General features: G+C 41.6%; 1 protein-coding gene across 2 annotated transcripts; it reads left to right on the forward strand.

Moving 5' to 3' along the window:
* Positions 1-2,499: 2,499 nt before the first annotated feature.
* On the forward strand, positions 2,500-15,635 carry STYXL2 (serine/threonine/tyrosine interacting like 2). Of its 2 annotated transcripts, XM_085322997.1 has the most exons (6): positions 2,500-2,676; positions 3,551-3,689; positions 6,142-6,236; positions 6,787-7,018; positions 7,775-7,992; positions 10,159-15,635. In XM_085322997.1, the coding sequence occupies exons 2-6, from the start codon at positions 3,577-3,579 to the stop codon at positions 12,981-12,983; spliced, it is 3,483 nt and encodes a 1,160-aa protein (XP_085179123.1). In that variant the 5' UTR covers positions 2,500-2,676; positions 3,551-3,576; the 3' UTR covers positions 12,984-15,635. The 2 variants fall into 2 exon arrangements, with proteins under 2 accessions (XP_085179123.1, XP_085179122.1); XM_085322996.1 differs by lacking the exon at positions 2,500-2,676 and having other exon boundaries at positions 3,457-3,689.
* Positions 15,636-17,457: the final 1,822 nt, after the last annotated feature.

Genomic DNA, 17,457 nt, shown 5'->3' on the forward strand with positions numbered 1-17,457 from the left:
CTCTACTACTTAAGATGTGAGCAAAACTGGAGCAAGGTCAGTAATCTCCTTTCTCCTCTTTGGAGCCCACAAATGATGCTTTTACCTCCTTTAAACCTCTAAGACAATAATGAGATCTTTGTGAGTTTATCCCAGAGCCTCCAAGAAGAGACATTTGTACGATCTTTACTCTAGCCTCTACACTTTCAATTTTGTTTTTAATATTTTCCCATTTAATATTTTGTCTGAATCTGATGAACATAGGAAGTGACAGAAATGCCCCAGTGTGCACGATCTGCCCATATTTCATCTGGTAATTTTCAGTTCTCTACATAAAAATTTTGAACATTCACCGAAAGATATTGGTTATAGTCCCTAACAGATATCATACCAACTTGGTAATTTTGCCATTATCCTCTTCACAGAAATGAGATTTCCACTATCATTTGTACAGTTTCTGTTCCCTCGTTTCTCCCCAGTAATTTCAAAACCCACTTGCTTGATTTCATCTAAATTTGGCAGATGGGTAGTGATCTTAAAGATGTGAAGTTCTTTTCAGTCTCATAAAAATCAGCAGCTGGAAGAAGAGAGAAATCTAAATTAATGGTACCTCTTAGGCATTAATCATTCTCTTTCATTTCAAGAATCTGTARTTGAGCAACCAATGCATACTAACTCTTCTTTGGCAAGCCAAACAAGGTACTATGGTATAGAGGGAAGTCACAGGGGCAAGAGCTGATGGCTGCATGAGGAATGTTTATTGTGTTGTGAGGAGGGTCTGGACTGACAGACATGCATCCATTGGAAAACAGGCTTATTAATACCACTGCACATGCAATAACTTCAGTAACTTGGGTTTTTGTCTGTTTTCTTAACGTCAGCAAATGGCTAATAAGAAAACACAGTAAAGATAACTTGCAAAATTAAGCTGAAAACAATGTCTGTAACACTTATTTCTCAAATACATAAAGAAGCTCTGAGTTTAGTAACAATAGTGTCTAAAAGATGATATGTTTGTTGTTAACCTTGAAAAAATGCATTATTTTCACATAAATTTGTCATTTAAATTGTAGAAGTAATAAGGTGTGTCATCTCCAACTGTATTGGAGTGTATCTTGTTTCATTATGCTGGGGAGGAGTTGGAGAAACTGGCTGCCTAATAGTCTATAACTTGGAAAGGCTACTTTAATTGGTGTCACTGCTGAAATATYGGTGCTAGCTTCACTGTGGGACTTGTTTTACCCTGCCTCTATCAGTCATTCAATTGCATTGTAAGTAAATAATTTGGCACTGAGATTGATAATGCCCTATTGTTTTGGAGACTTAGCTAAATAAGACTGTTTTCCCAGCATATGCTTCACAAGCCTGATCACAGAATCACAAAATGGGTAAGGTTAGGAGGGACCTCTGGAGATCATCTAGTCCAACCTCTCTACTCAAGCAGGGTCACCTAGAGCATGTTAGACAGGGTTGTATCCAGTCGGATAAATCTGATATTAGGCCAATTTTGGCTAAAAATTGCCCAGAGGAGACAGCTATAGGATCAATATAAGTCATCCTCTTTTGGTACATGAAACCATTAGGATTTATGCAAACCTGTAATCAGTAATTAATTTCTTCCTCTGGTGTGACACCCAAGATGCAATATACCACTTTCTCTTGTTTCTGTTCCCCATCCCAATAACTCTATTAAGACAAGTCTGGGCTATATTTGCACAAAGACATAACCAGTTTCATGGCTCTTGCCTGCCATGATGTGGCATCCCTGCAGATGTGTCCCCATCCCTCTGCAGGGATGCAGTATTCAAGTAAGAGGCGAGGAACAATGCATCCCTCCCCTTAGCATTATGCAGCAGCAAATGAATCTGTGATACAAGATAGATTAGTCCTCTTTTCTACTTCCTTTCTTAATAGCTTGTTTATTTGTAAAAGAAATCAACAGTCAGATGTCATTGCATGATTCAGAACAAGAGCCACCAGTATAGGTAAACAGCACTTCAGCTTTTGTCTGTTTCTGCCCTGGACTAGCCTGGTCTGTGAACTTTACTGGAGAGTCAGCCAGTTAGACGTGGAGGTTTCTTGTTTGAAAATGCGTAAAGGGAAGATGCAGTATTCCTTAATCTTTAACTCTTCTAGAAAAGAAAATGAGCTAATGTCACTTGCTTCCAGCAAGTTTGGAGTGGCTTATCTCACACTGCATTTCACAAGGATCTTAGAAGTTGTACCAGCGTTTCAGATGGTGCCTAATAGGATGCAAGTTGCCTGGGGGCTCCCTGCAGGTAGAGGTTCATTCTCACTGGCTCTRGATGATTCTCTGAGTGCCTCCTACGATGAAAAGGTCAGAGGATCCAGCCCACAGTAGGGAAAGAGTTAAATGCTTGACCAACTGCAGTCTACGAGGCACTAAATTCTTTCCCCATGCAATCCAGCAGCCAGTGTCAGGACAACACTATATTTAGAAAGCTGATAAAGGTTTGGTGCTGACAGTTGTCCTGCCCCTTGCTGAAGAAGCCACAGAGAGAGAGAGAGAGGGCAGCTGATTTCTCTCTCCCTAATATTGTTATTAGGGATATTTTATTATTATTATTATTATTATATTATTCTCTGCCAATTTTTCTACTCTCTTTACTGAACTCCTTCACTGTGCCTCAGGTGGGAATCTACCAGTTTTCCAGTGGAGTCTTCTAGATAGTGACGGTAAGTGCTGTTTCCTCGCTCACCCGCTTTCCTGCTTGCTGCCTCTGTAAGCAGCAACCACTCCTCAGCCCCCGTTTATGGAACATGGCTGCGTTCCTGGTGTCTGAGACCAGCTGCTGGGGCACTTCAGAGCCCTCATGGGCTGTCATGGCACAGCAAGTCAGGATCCTCTGTCTGAAACCAGAGGAAGTGGCTGCTGCTACTTTTTCATGTTCTGAATCGAATAACAGCCCCTCTTACTATCCTGCATACAGTACGGTGTACAGGGTGGGTATGGTAAGCTCATGGTGAACGATTTAAAGGACAAAGTCCTGGTGCTTAAAACTGGCTGAAGCCAAGGCTTTGGCCTTCATCTTCAGGAGTRCTTCATTCTGGGGAGGTGAGGTCTCATGTTTCTCGCCCCTGACGCTCTAAAGTTTCTCTTTTTAGTCCCGTTCTGGCTGGATACAGCTCCTTCTAGAGATTATTCACAGGCTGAGCTAGCCAGGGGCAGGATAGAGTTTCTACCCTGCCACCCCTTCCTTCCAGGCCTTCCTACCTGCTTACTCATGGGCAAGCAGGGCATTGGCACGTCCTGGGAACCAGCCAGGAAACTGCGCAAGGCCATGGGAATGGAAGAGCACCCTGGCAGACAAGTAGTCAGTGTGACTGACTCACAGCAAAGGCTTCGTGCACAGTTTTGTCCTCCTCCACCACTCACAAAGATGTTGGAACTCCTTCCGTTGAATCAGCCTCTAGCACAAATTGTTCCTGTTACTGCAGAAGCATAGCCCAGCAGTAATGACCTGTGTCATGCCTGTGCAGCCAGGGGATGTCAGACAGYGTTGTGCCCCCTGTATGGACTTCTGTAATGGTCCACTGTGCTCTGCCCCAGTTCTAGGAAATCATCTCACAGTTGCCATGGCAAGCAGCAGAGATTCAGACAACGAGCAAGTAGTGCCGGATGAAGAGGAAGAGAGATCGGATGTGAAGGCAGTGCAGGCCCACTATCTCCGCAGCCCCTCCCCCAGCCGGTGAGTGCATTTGCTGCAGGGGCTGCCATGGTCTCCTGGTAGCACATAATAAATCGCTTGGCTTTCCTTTTCTTCACATCTACTYGGGTCAAGAACATAGTGTAGGGCTTCCCTCCCCTCTCTGAGTCAGGGGGTTAGCGTGCCAGTGTAGTCCATGCTAGTAGGGAGAGAGGCTTCAGAGATAGGACTCTTATGCTGTTTACTCCACTCAGATGAGATTGTACACGCACACCGGGATACATTCCAGAAAGCATTACTGTGGGGCAGTAGCTTTGCTTATCTACTGTTCCCTATCACATCCTCTCACATTGACTCCCATGCTGAAAATTCAGATCTGGATTTCTACTCTTCTCAAAGTCAGCCTGTATTTCAGTCTTCTATAAGGACCTGTGAAAATTTTTTGTCAGTATTAGCTCTTAGATGCCTCAGAAAGACTGAAGCTCTTTGGATCTGGGTTTTTGGTTCAGAGCCATCTTTAGCTACACGGCTTAGGCACACAGAAGATGATTGTCACTGTGCAAGCAGAAATTGAGTTACTTCAAACAAAGCAAGCATGATTATATGTGTTTTCTTCCATACAGGGAAAAACTCTGTACTCTTTTCCTAAAGCAAAATGCCTTGCAGGGCTTTCTGTACACTTTGAGATGCTTCAGCTAAAGGCAGACAGTAGGGAACAAGTTTGAAAAGAACCTACCCTGGTGGACCTCATGAAGTAGGAGATTATAAAATGTTTCCCATTAAGAACCTTACCTGTGGGGCGTTGCAGCAAAATGATGATAGAATGTTTATTTCATTTAACTAATGCATTTAAAAATTGTGTAGGAAGTTCTTGGGCTCACATAAAGTAAAATTACATGTTGATCTTGGTAAATCACTGTTCTGCTGATCAGTCATTCAAAATGAGCAGAAGCACTTCCCCAATTTCCCTCCCCTCCCTTCCCCTTCCCTTCCCTCCTGTTTTCTGCTGTCCATGCAGACACAATCATGAAAATTGCAAAGTCCCTTCCAATCAAAGTGAGGCCTTGGAAGCATCCAGGCTTGKAAACAGCAGCTCTGCACCTGTATGTTCCAGGGATCCTTGGAGCAGCTACTGGCAAAATGTGTTGAGGCTGTGGTGGCCACTATCACCAACTTTTATTGTTTTATTGGGATATGAGGCAGTGCTTGCAGTAGTAGGAATTGAAGGCAGTGCGAGGCTGCAAATTTGTCTCAGCTTCTACAGATAAAATGGAGACCTCCCACCCCCCTTGCTCACCTCATAAACTCCCTGGAACAGCAACAAAAAATTATTTTTAGTCACTGTTGACAAGTACTGGAACCCAACTAACTTACCTAGATAGTCCTGCTAAGCAGGTTACAGATGGTTTTCTTCCATTTCAGGTCTGCAGAGTGAAGGCAGTTTAGCTAACCAGACATTTTCTGTGCACTGTGACTGCACATAAATCACCCTCCCTCTTCTGTTTTAATTAAATGAAAACAAACAATGCATTACAAGTATGGCAAGCCTACATCTCCAGATAGCTTCTGTGATGGCAACAAACTTGTACTGATGATATATATGATCTCTTTGGGGAGAAATGTAGAGGGTACATATTTGGGCAAATTCTCCATAAAATATTTTGTGAAGATGAATCTAAATAAGAAAAGAAGACTCACTTGGACTGTATAGATGGCCCCAGAGGGGAATGTATTTGTTTTTGAGATTGTGCCCCTTTTTGGCTTAACAAAAACTTTTGCTTAACAAAAATCTCTCTCCATGAGTCAAAGAACTATCTGGAAAGCTATTTGTGGGTTTCATAGTTGTTTCTGACCTCCAACTGGACAGCACTGTATGACAGGAGTGACTGATCACAGATTCATGCTATGAAGTGAACAGTGTAGCAAGTACTTATGGAGGAATTTACAGCCTTCAATATATATGTTTGTACTGCAGCCCCTGATAACTCAAAGGATACTTGCAGACAGTTAGTTAACAGAAAAAGGGCTCTGATTTTCCAGCATAATTTATTTTCAATTGTTCAGAAAACTCTAGTTAGCATCATGATTATGTCTGTCTTTCTATGTGAAAGCCACTTGCAGGATTATTCCCTATGATCCATCCATCTTCCAGTCTCAAACCAGCCACTGATCTGTACCCAAAACCTCCTCTACAAGTCTATTCTCTTGCGCTCCCATCCCACTGTCTGCAGCTCCTCTCCCATGGGACCTGTCTTGGCATCCTGCAAACACTGGCATATTTGAAGCCCGTTGTACCATCCTGGAGATTGTCCAGCAGGGCGGGGGGCAGGGAGAAGGGTAAGCAAAGCTGGGGCTTCCCGTCTATTCATCAGAGGATCCTCTCTGCTCCAGTTCCCTGCTGCTGTCTTCTGGAATGGGTGAAAAGGGCTACTGTCTTGGAGATGGGGTCCCAGTGAAGGGCATTTGCCTAACAGGAGGTATGGTTGGTTGGCAGATATTCAACGATATCAGACACTGATACAGAGAGCATCTTCATGGAGCCAATCCATCTGTCATCTGCTGTGGCTGCCAAACAAATAATCAATGAAGGTAAGAGGAGGAAAGGTAAAAGAAATATGTAAGTAATAGAGACTTGAGTTGCATTTGTTTTGCCTTTTTCATCCAGAGATCTCAAAATGCCAAATAAGCCTTTATGAGCAAACCACACATGAGATAGATATGAAAAATACAAAGAAATGATAATGTACAGAAAGGTTTGGTGACTTCCACTGAAACTSTGAAGTGAATCTGTTGCAGAATCATGTACTACAGTGATGGATATGGTTTGATTGCCAGTTGCTAGTTGTAACAAACTCTCTTCCTCTATTCCTTTGGGAATAGAACTAGTGTGCACTTCACTGCAAGGCCTTTGGCCAGTGTGGGTCTCTGAAGTGAGAGGAAAGTGTAATACGCTGTTCCCATTACTAACTACCTTAAGGCTATCTGCTAAGTGTGCACATGCACACATTTCAGTTAGAACAATGTGATGCTGTTGGGGAAAAAAAGAAAGTCACAAGAGTTGTCCCAGGGACAAAGAATGACAGATCATGTATTTCCTTTGTCTTTACATGCTTTTAGTTACAATGTCAGTTTATTCCAGAACTGAAAACAAAGGACGTCAAAGTAGATTCAGTGTGTCCCAGGATGTTAGAGTCTGCACAGCAGCTGATGGTGGAAGATCTGTACAACCGAGTTAAGGAAAAGATTGATGACACCAGCTTGTTCAACACACCATGTGTGATGGACTTGCAGAGGGCACTTGTGAAGGACAGGCTGGAGACCCCCAGGGATGCTGTGGATGAAGTTTGGCCTAACGTCTTCATAGCAGAAAAGTAAGTGCCAACTTTTGTCATCAAGTTTCACAAGATTCCTAGTGGAGGGTCAGATGAAACCATGAAAGGCATAACATATATTACATGTATCCGGTACCTTTCATCCCTAGAAAGCCCAAAGGTGTTTTTCAGAATATGCTCACAAAGATTGCTGTGTACTGAAAAGCGAGTACTACTGGAATAGAATTCAAGAGCTTTTTTATGCTATTTTAATGTTTCAAACAATTTAGGAAGGGAAAAGGGAAGTGAGCTCCAAATTAAACTGTTCTAACTGGAATTTTGCCCTGAAAATGAGACTAAAGTCATTATGTAAATGAGTGAAAAAGAAATACCATAGCAGATACTGAGTAGAAATGGCTAGGTCTTCTGGACCATGGTTCAGCTATTTGAGACACATGTGCATGGGACCTGGAGAGAATTAGGAGAGAATATAATATAAAACATCAATTATGGGCTGATAAAAATGGAGAAATAAGTAAACAGCCTGAACATAAGAAGGCAGGATGTGTTTAAGATCAAGCTGGAGTGGAACTGAGCATGCAGCTATATTGCTGAGAGCAAGTTTCTCATTTTCTTTTCCCAATGAATATTGGAGAGAAATATCTGTAGAACTCTCAAAGGACCTTAAGGCTGAGAGGAGCAGTGTGTTGGATAAATAACGCATATTGTGAATTCTGTAGCACTTGTAGCAGACAGCGTCTTTCCTACTCGAAAATAGGAACACTGATATCTAACATCTCTTTTTCTTTCATGAAGAAGTGTTGCAGTGAACAAAAGCCGTTTGAAGAGACTGGGGATCACTCACGTCTTGAATGCAGCTCATGGTACAGGTGTATACACAGGAGCAGGTTTTTACAATGGTCTGAATATCCAATACCTGGGCATTGAAGTGGATGATTTTCCAGATATAGATATCTCCAAACACTTCCGTCCAGCTGCTGAGTTCCTGGACGAAGCACTGCTGACTTACAGAGGTAAGAGGAAAAAGAAAATACTGGTCCTAGAATGCTTGGGAATTAATGGCTGGAAGTGTTACTTTAATAAACAGTTAGTATCATATTTGTAGTTGAGCAGAAGGCAGGATATTTTGATCTTTGCATCCAGCTGTAGTGAGCGCTTTTTGCTTATTTCTGTCATGCTTCATACAGAAGAGAAAGGGAGCAGATCAGCAATAGATGGCAGCTCAGTAGTCCCTGCTGCAAGCCTCATGTCTTTGGAATCAAACTGAGGGGGCAAGCCAGCTCTGTCAGCTTCTTTGAAAGTATTGCAGTGGAGATGAAACACTACTCCAAGTGGCTATATTCCTGTACACTATGAGTTTCAGTTTTGCAAAGATGCTTACTGCAAAAGAACAGGCCAATTTACTAGAACAATCTAAACAATTGGATTGAACTGGATGGCTACATCCAGGCTACTATATAATTTGCTGGACTCAAATTCTGTGGCAACTGTTATTTCTGTGGAACTCCAGTACAGACTGGTCATTTTGCAGCAGCTTCAGCAGACAGTTAAAAAAAATCTGCATGGAATTAAGTATGAAAATGACCACCAGACTCAGTGATRCTGCTGATGTTCTTTATATGTTTATTTGATTGATTCAATTTTTGTATAGGGACAACAGGCTACAAGCTAGTGGAAGTGACAGTAAGAAAAGTGAGAAGTCTTGGTAGCGGAATTAGGGTGAAGTTACATGAGATGAGTTGAAACAATTTTAACAACTCACTGTCACTGCCAGGAGGAGGGACATTCCACACCACTATGGTTTTATTCATCACTTCCATTTCTTCCCTCTGCATGTTACTGATGCTTACTTGGTGCCACTGCTGACGTTCAACAGCCCTTCAGCTCACTAACCTAGCAAAAAAACCAACCCAACAGAAAATAGATTGTTTTCCACTGGGTTAGTGAGCTGAATTGGCTCATCAAAGGGCCCAGAAAGTACCAGATCCCACACAGGAAAGGATGTAGGGAGACAGAGGCATGTTGTAAGAAAACAGATGAATGAGATCCCACCCCTTTGATGACCTGTTAGATAAGCTTTAAAGGCTGTTAAAACACTTAGAAGGCAACTACAACTTTTTGTATTAAGGTATAAAAGACATTTTGGTTTTGCAGGAATAGGTACATTRACTGAATACTTATGGTAACATTAAAAGTCAGAAAGGTGGTGTTTAAACTAGCTTCATYAAGTTTCAATGCAAACAGTACACTGATAACTGGAGTTTTTCCCAAATTTGAGAACGGCAATTTCAGTTGTTTGCAGGCTAGCAAAACCTCATTTATGCTCTCTACACACTTACAAGATTTTCTTTGTAACTGTAATTTGCTATAGAATTAACTTTAAAAATAAATCTTTCATGCCAAAGCTATGTTTTGCCACAAAAGGTGGTTTCTGTGTAAATGCCATGAAATATAACATATTCTCAGCTATGATWCTAGTTCTTTTCTAGTGCTTGCAGAACTGGGGATCCCAGTAGTCTGGAGTAGATTATCAGAGTCAAAATCAGCTCCATTCTGCTAGTTGCTTGGTTCTCCTGGTTCTGAGATACAATATGATTCTGACGTCCAGCCAGTCTACATGCAATTGTTTCAGTGAACCTTGCAAAACAGCAAAGCTGTGTTCTGGAAAAAATATAATTAAATTAATATAAAATTGTATTCTAGTCCTGTAACACGCCTTATAAAAATTAAGCTATTTGCTTATCAGCTTATACCTTCCTGGAGGCTAGTATTAATATCTCCTTTTCACATATGGGGAAACTGAAGCATGGAAAGCTTAAAGGTCTTACCCTAAGTCACTCAGCAAGTCAAGAATGCTGTCTTGCTTGTCTTTCTAATTCCTACTAAAAGCTTTCCGATTATTTGGGGAAGTGACAGTATAGGTAAAAATATGAATATTAACTTSTTCCAGAACATGTATGTCCACAGCTCTTGAAACTAATATGCTTTTTGTTCATATCTATCCAGATTTTTATTAAGACAAAACAAAATTAACAAGAAACCTTTAGTATTGGTTTCAGTCACTGAAACATGTAACCTGATTCTTAACAGTACTCAGGAAAAGCCTTTGTGCCAAATGTCAGAGCAATCTCTTTATGTTATTGAAAATAGCTAATTACTTTTATATTCAATATCTATAGGCAAAATCCTTGTCAGCAGTGAAATGGGAATCAGTCGCTCAGCTGTGCTGGTGGCTGCTTACCTGATGATCTACCACCATATGACCATTCTGGAAGCTCTCATGACTTTGAGAAAGAAACGTGCCATTTATCCCAATGATGGCTTTCTGAAACAGCTACGAGAGCTCAATGAGCAATTGTTAGAGGAACGAGAGCTGGAGAATACTGGAGATGATGAAGTCACTCCGAGTCAAAGTCCTGTAGTCCAGGCAGGGGCCTCTTCCCAGCTGTCTGGAGTTGGGGACTCAGAAAGCATCATGGGAGCCAAAGCCCACTCTATCACAGTAGAAGAAGAGGACACCAGCAGCCTGCTGGGTAGTCTTATGAGCTCTTCATCACTGGGAAAAACTAGCCGGGTTTCCAAACACTCCACCCTTATCAGTGAGGAGGAAGAGGAACAGCTGTATGAGGAATGGAGGAAGAAACAAGGCCTACCTGAAAAGGAACTGGCAACTAACCATGGAAGGAGAACATCTCCAAAGCTTCTGTCTCAGGAAGGGGAACAATCTGAGGAGGATGTGGAACAGATGATTCATGACTGGCAGCGCAGAAATGAGAAATATCAAATGAAAGGTCCACCCTGGGAGGAGGATGGAGACTTCAGCATGGGAGGAAGACCTTGCCCATCAAGTGAATTCAGTGATGTTGAGAGCGTGAGCAGTCTTGAGATCCGAACCCTCAAACAACAGCTGGAAGCCAGTAGCTGTAATAGGATGAGGAGGAGCCGCACAGGCTCTGTTTCTTCAGAGAGCACTTGGGACATGTGGAACCAGAGACTTCTGGAGATTGAGAAGGAAGCTGCTCAGAGGTATCATTCTAAGAATAAATGTGGTGGGAGGAGCTGGTCCTCGGAAACAGGAAGAAAGGAGAGGGATGTGGATGAGGAGAGTGTGTTTTCAGACAGTAGCTCCTTTTATAATTTCTGCCAAAAAAACAAAGACAAGCTTACTCCTCTAGAAAGGTGGAAGGTCAAAAGGATCCAGTTTGGCTTTCACAAGAAGGATTTAGAATCATCATCTTCTGCTCCATCTCCAACTGAAGATGGCAGCCAGCCAGGTGGGGAGGTGACAGAAGGGAAGAGCTTGTCAGATATTAACCTGTCTGCTTACCAGGCTTGGAAAATGAAGCGGCAGAAGAAGGTGGGCAGTGAAAGCAAGGATGAATTTGTGGAGCTYGCCAAAAGTGAGGATTCTGTTTCAGCCAAAAAGAAGCAGAGGCGAGTAGAGCTCCTTGAACATTCAAAGAAAATCTTAGAAGAAAGTCAGTCCATGTGCAGCTGGGAGACAGACAGTACAATGAGTGGGAGTATCCCACTGTCAGCTTTCTGGCCCTCAGCACCTTCTGCAAGTTGTACTGAAGATGCATCTTCTGCACTGAGCATGCAGACAAATCACTCCCAGGCTAGGAGTAGTGCTGGGGTAATGCAGCCTCATACACCAAGTATACCCCTCCCCAACCTCCCAGTTGGCCCAGGTGACACCATATCCATGGCAAGCATTCAGAACTGGATTGCTAACGTTGTGAATGAAACCATTGCTCAAAAGCAAAATGAGATCATGATGCTGTCCCGACCATCTTCTGCAATGGCCTCCAGTGTAATGTCAGGAGACCTTAGCAGACATGTAGATGATGATAAAGTTTCCCTTCTCAGTGCTCAGAGTGGCTCATCCCTTGCTACCTCTCAGCTCCGCCAGCAGGACGTGCACAGGGCTGAGTCTCAGTCTATCCTGTCTTGCAATACCTCAGTGAGTGCAAGGACAGAAGGGACTAGTTCAAACATGAAGGTAACACAAACAAGCAAACCGTTGTACAGCCTTTTTGCTGATGATATTGACCTGAAGAAACTCAGGAGGAAGGAGAAAGAGATGCAAATGGAAATGAGAGAGAAAATGTCAGATTATCAAATTGAAAAGGTGGTCAGAGACAATAAACGCAGCACTTTATTTAAAAAAAAGATGAGCAAAGGAGAGCAAAGTGAAAATGAAGATGACACAGAGAGCATATCAGGCAACCATAGACACCTCTTACAAGAAGACCTTGACAGAACCAATAGGGCATTTGCTCTATCCAGTCAATCTGCAAACGCAGGTGCCCTGAAGTCAGAGGTAGAGACTGATATTACCAAGTGGCTGAGTAGTAGCCTGAAAGAAAGAGAACCATCATACCATGATCAAAGTGAGAAGGCTAGAGAGAAATATAACAGATCATCCAAACTTAAAGAGGTGGATTCTGAAACATCCAGTTACAGATTCTGCAGATCCCAAAGAGAAGAGCTAAACAGCTGTTCTTCCTATGAATCAGAAGGAGATTCACTCAGAACCATGTCAAGATTTTCTTCTGCTTCTGCAGTGGAGGACAAAAAGATGTATAAGTTCACGAGGTCGAGGGTCAGTGAGAGAACAAGTTCAAGAGAAAAGAGCCCAGAGGTGTATGTTTTCAGACAAACACCTGAACCGTCCTTTGACTCTGAATCCCCTGAACCATCTACACAGAGTCGAGTTAGATCTCATCATGTGGAGGAGTGTGAGGAGGAGGCCAGGTTGGACATGTCAGAATTTGGAGCTAAGAGAAAGTTCACCCAGAGCTTTTCAAAGTCTGAAGAAGATGGAAAGAAAGAGGCAAAAGTGGAACAAAGTGAAGAGAGATTTGCATCAAGAGAGTTCTCTCAGTACAGGCGAAGCATCCGTAAAGAAGAAGAAGAGATGGATGATGATGCTATTATTGCTGCTTGGAGAAGTCGACTGGAAGAAACTACCGCAAAGCTCCGGCGGAGAAAGGAAGAGTGACCAGGGATCAGATTATAGGAACACAAACAGAGACCCAGAGTCCCAGAATCATTCATCATTATATTTCTGATAATCCTTTGTGGTTTGTAGGGCATTTCCTGCAGATATTTCTCTTTTCTTAATCAAAAGCCGTAAAGGGAGGAGGTCAAGTTTTGGAAGTGTTTGTGGTTTGTGAGAAAGAAGATGCTACTATTAAATGATCAATGTGGGTAGGATCGCAAAGTTAGAAGCCATTAGGAGCCAGAGGGCATTTCAGCAGCAAGAGCAAGTAATGGTGGTACCTCAATTCAAAAGACTGATCACATCCCATTTTGGTTATTTCAATTTCCTACCCTYGTTAAAGACTGGACATATTTTTTCTAGGATCTTTTTGATCATAAATRGGAGAAGCCAACAGCCTTTTCTAGGAACTTGAAGAATGTTCCTTTCTTAATCAGTTTTACTTTATTCCACTGAGAAGATACTGCCAAGTAGCTTCRTTTTCTACACCAGTTTAGCAATGTCTACAGAAATAAGACAGTTCAGGTGAATGCATGTACTGTTTTCCTTCACTGAGTAGTTGAAGCAAAGTGAAATACTAGAAACAAGAAAATGCCTCCTTTTTATTAGAAGTTCAAAGCAATAATTTATGTATTTTTGTCGTACCATTGTAGTCTGTTAGATGGAGTCACCTCCACTGCAGTGTGATTGGTTCATGCCGATAGCTTAGCGTCAACAAGAGGAAAGATGCTGTAATAYTAACAGTCGTCTAAAACGTATGTTCTGGTCACTTTAAAGAGACAGAGTTAGGCTTTGGATTAGCATTAGGTTAGGATGGGTTTCTGGAGCACCACCTTCAGTTTGTTGTATGARTGCAGCTCAGCCAAGTCTGTACTTTTATGTCTATAGTCGTATTGTCATGTAGTGTTTACAGTATTCTTGCCTTAAAATAAAAGAGTGATAGGCAGATTGACCTCTAATAATAAAATGATGTGTAAATAAAGCTTTCATAGAAGGCACCAGGCAAAGACTTACCTAAGGACAAAAYGTATGGCTGATGAATGCAGTACTTGGAAGCTCATTTTTAGGAAATGATAGGTTTAGTTTGCCCATTAAAGTTAATATGCTGTTTGTATCACGTGAGCTAGAGCCCACTTTTGAGAGTGAGTGAGCACTCTCTGTGTTAGTGTTGAGCTGTGAGTCCGAGCCTTTCTGTGGCCTGCGAAGCCTCCTGAGCTTGTGTGCAACACAACAGCTCTGCCAGGCCTGCCACAGCATCGTTTGTGTGGCTGGTACGATGCTGTGCCTTTAACACATCAAAGCACTCAACTTTCTGTCACCAGTCAACATCCTCCAGCCCTCTCTTTAAACAGCTAGGCCAGTTTCTCCTAACTGGTCTGCATTCTGAAATTACCTTCCTTCTCCTACATGGAATATATTTTGAAAGAACAAAATCCTCTGGCACAGCTGACTGTAAAACGAAGAACAACGGAGAGACAATGCAGCAGTGTAGCACTGCTCTCACAGAAGTTTTGTCTTGCCATTGTCTTTTCATCCATTCTCCCTCTTACTGCAATGCTTACAGCTCACTATTATTACTGTGTGAGTACCTCTCACTTTTTTAATTGTGTAATATTGATGGTAAGCTCCACAGGGCAAGGACCTGGTCTTTATCCTTATCAGTATGGTGCCATGCACATCAGCAGTGCTATCTAAATAATGGTTACTGATAACAAAATGCAGCTGCCAATTTTCCTAAACTTGGAATCATTTCTCTCAACTATAACTCACTGATTAGACATTATCCCTGCTTCTCTGAAGATAAAGATACCTCTTTCTGACARCTGGGACTAGGGTAAATGATAGCTACTTATTGCCAGGTGAATGAAAGGGAGTCTTCAGATCAGATGATTGAACAATAACAGGGGTATAAAAATAAGAAAAAGAACATATTTTACTTGTGTAGGGATTTTTTTGAGTAAACTCAGATTACATTTTTCAAGTACATAAGGAACATAGTCTTGTTAACGTTCCAGGCATCCAGAGATGCTGTAAGGCTTATAATGCACTTCTACTACAATATAATATAAAATACAATGTATCCCTTACTTCTGCATACTTCTGTGAGGTTTTTCTTAAAAGTAGTGGCATTTCAGGCTTTGATTCACATTATGAGATTTTATATTGAATTTCTGCAGTGTGCCCTAGAATAGCCATTTTTCTCTTTTCTTTATCCCTGGTAAAGTTGCTTTGTGCAGAACAATTTTATGCATATGTATAATTGGAGCTTGCTTTATCAAGATGCTAGTTTCAATCAAGAAATGGTCATAAGTATAAGCACATGAATAATCTTCTGTCTTCAGTGGCTCACAACATTAAGCAGTTAAGTTTTGATGGATCAAAGTGTGCAATACCTTCTGAGATTGAATTTGCTTTTTTATCAAAGGCTGGTTTCCTCTGAAAATCTCTCTTCCTAAGACTGGCTGCTGCTCTCAACAAAAATGTTTGTCCTCTGCAGGTACTGTAGGGGGCATCTTACACTGTAAAAGATGAACATCATATGAGGTAGTAATTGGTTTCATTTTGCACTGTACAGCACAGCCTTTGTTTAGGTAGCACTTTGATTTAAACAGTATTCCACGTCTGCTGCACAAATAAATTATTCAAGACTGAGGGGCAGTATACAGTTCTATAATAAGACTGAGCCAAACCATCCTGATGATAGCAAGTTTTGACCCTTCTGGGAAAGGGTTAAGTGGGTTCTGCTGATTCACTGAGGTAGGTGGCTTATTAGTTCACTTGTGTAAAASAGAGATAAAAATGGCTTGCTGGGGAGAAACCATCTAAGACGCTGGCTGAGCAGTCATGAGGGAGAAGCTTTAGAAACAGCTGAACTTTATTTTCGTATTGCTTATATCTTTGTTAATAAAGCCAAACCCCCAAAGCAAGAAGGGGGTGGGGGAAATTTTGGACTCCATTCAGTGTACGGCCTGTGTTTGAAAGTGAGCTGGGAAAGGCTCCAGCTCACAGGTATAAATTACATGAAACAGTGACATAAAGACCTTGCATGGTGAAAATATTAAAGCATTCAGTCATAAGACCAATAACCAAGAGAGACAGAAATGAAGAGGTTGAAGGCAGGCTAGAAAGTCAGGTTTTAAGATAAGAATTTAGGAGATAGGGAATCAGTGAAAGGCAAGAATCTACACAGATTGTTTCAGGTGACCAGGGCTGCAGAGACTGCTCTTTCAGCAACCTAACTAGTCTGACTATRGATTAAAAAACTAGATAAGTATCCAAATTTATTTGGGAAGGATTCTTCAACAAAGATGCACTGGGATTCATATTTTTGCTTGACCTCAGTTGTCTGCTGTAGATGGGGGGTAGGGTTGTTTGTTGGGGTTTTTTTTTTTTTTTGGTATTGTATAGTGGAAGGTGAAAGTGCAAGGAGCATCCATACAGCCAGTTAAAAATATAAACACAGGAACATCAGAAAGGCTATTTGGGGTCAGACCAAAGGTCCATCTAGCTCAATATCCTGTCTCTGACAGAGACCAACAGTGAATACCTAGGGAAGAGTATAAGAGCAGAGATATAAGTGATATTTTCCTAGCATGATCTCCTAGCTGCCATTTGCAACTCAGGGCCTTCCTGAGCTAAATATGATATTTTTGTATTTAATAGCCCTTGATATATTTTCCTTCCATGGAGGTGCGTAGTCATTTTGGAGTTATAGCTCCAAATAATCTTGTACCCATTAGCCTCCATGATCTCCATATGGCAAGAAGTTCCACAAATTACTRCAGATTGAATACTAAACTATTTCCTATTTGTCTGTCTGAACCTGCTACCTACAGCCTCCTCGGATGCCAAGAGCCAATATCTCCATTTAGTATCTTTGTGCCTCACAAAATGTTACCAACCTCTATCATTATGCCCTACCCTTAGCTATCTGTTTTTCAGCCTAATTGAGTTACTCGTTCTTTGTATATGAGCTGTTCCATGTCTCTGATTATCTTGGTCATTCCTGTCTGAACCCTTTCTAGTTCTACTTTATCATGTTTGAGATGAAGGACCAGATCCCCACACAGTATTCAGCATACAGGTGCAGCAGGGATTTATCCTGTAGCATAAGGACCTTCTTTATTCTGTTCTCTCATTCCTTCCCTATTAACGGCTAAGAATTTACATGCTTTTTTTGTGGCTGTTGCTGAGCACCAAGCTGACATTTTCATGGAATTATTTATTATATCCACAGAATCTTGTTGCTGGGTGGCAATGGTCAGCTCTGAGATCATCATTTCATATGTTAAGTTTTCTTATGTGTGGTGTTTTACATTTATTAACCTTGAACTTCATCTGCCATTTTATTGCTCAGCCTCTGAGTCTCATTAAGTCTTTCTGCAGTTTTTCACAGCTGGCCTGTCATTTCTACTATTCTGTTTTCTTAATTCCCTGTGAAAGGTGTAGAAACTGAGGATATGTGGGGAGTAGA

The sequence above is a fragment of the Rhea americana genome, unplaced genomic scaffold (genome assembly GCF_003343005.1).
Source record: "Rhea americana isolate MKP2758 unplaced genomic scaffold, rheAme1 scaffold_81, whole genome shotgun sequence".
NCBI classification, from domain to species: domain Eukaryota; kingdom Metazoa; phylum Chordata; class Aves; order Rheiformes; family Rheidae; genus Rhea; species Rhea americana.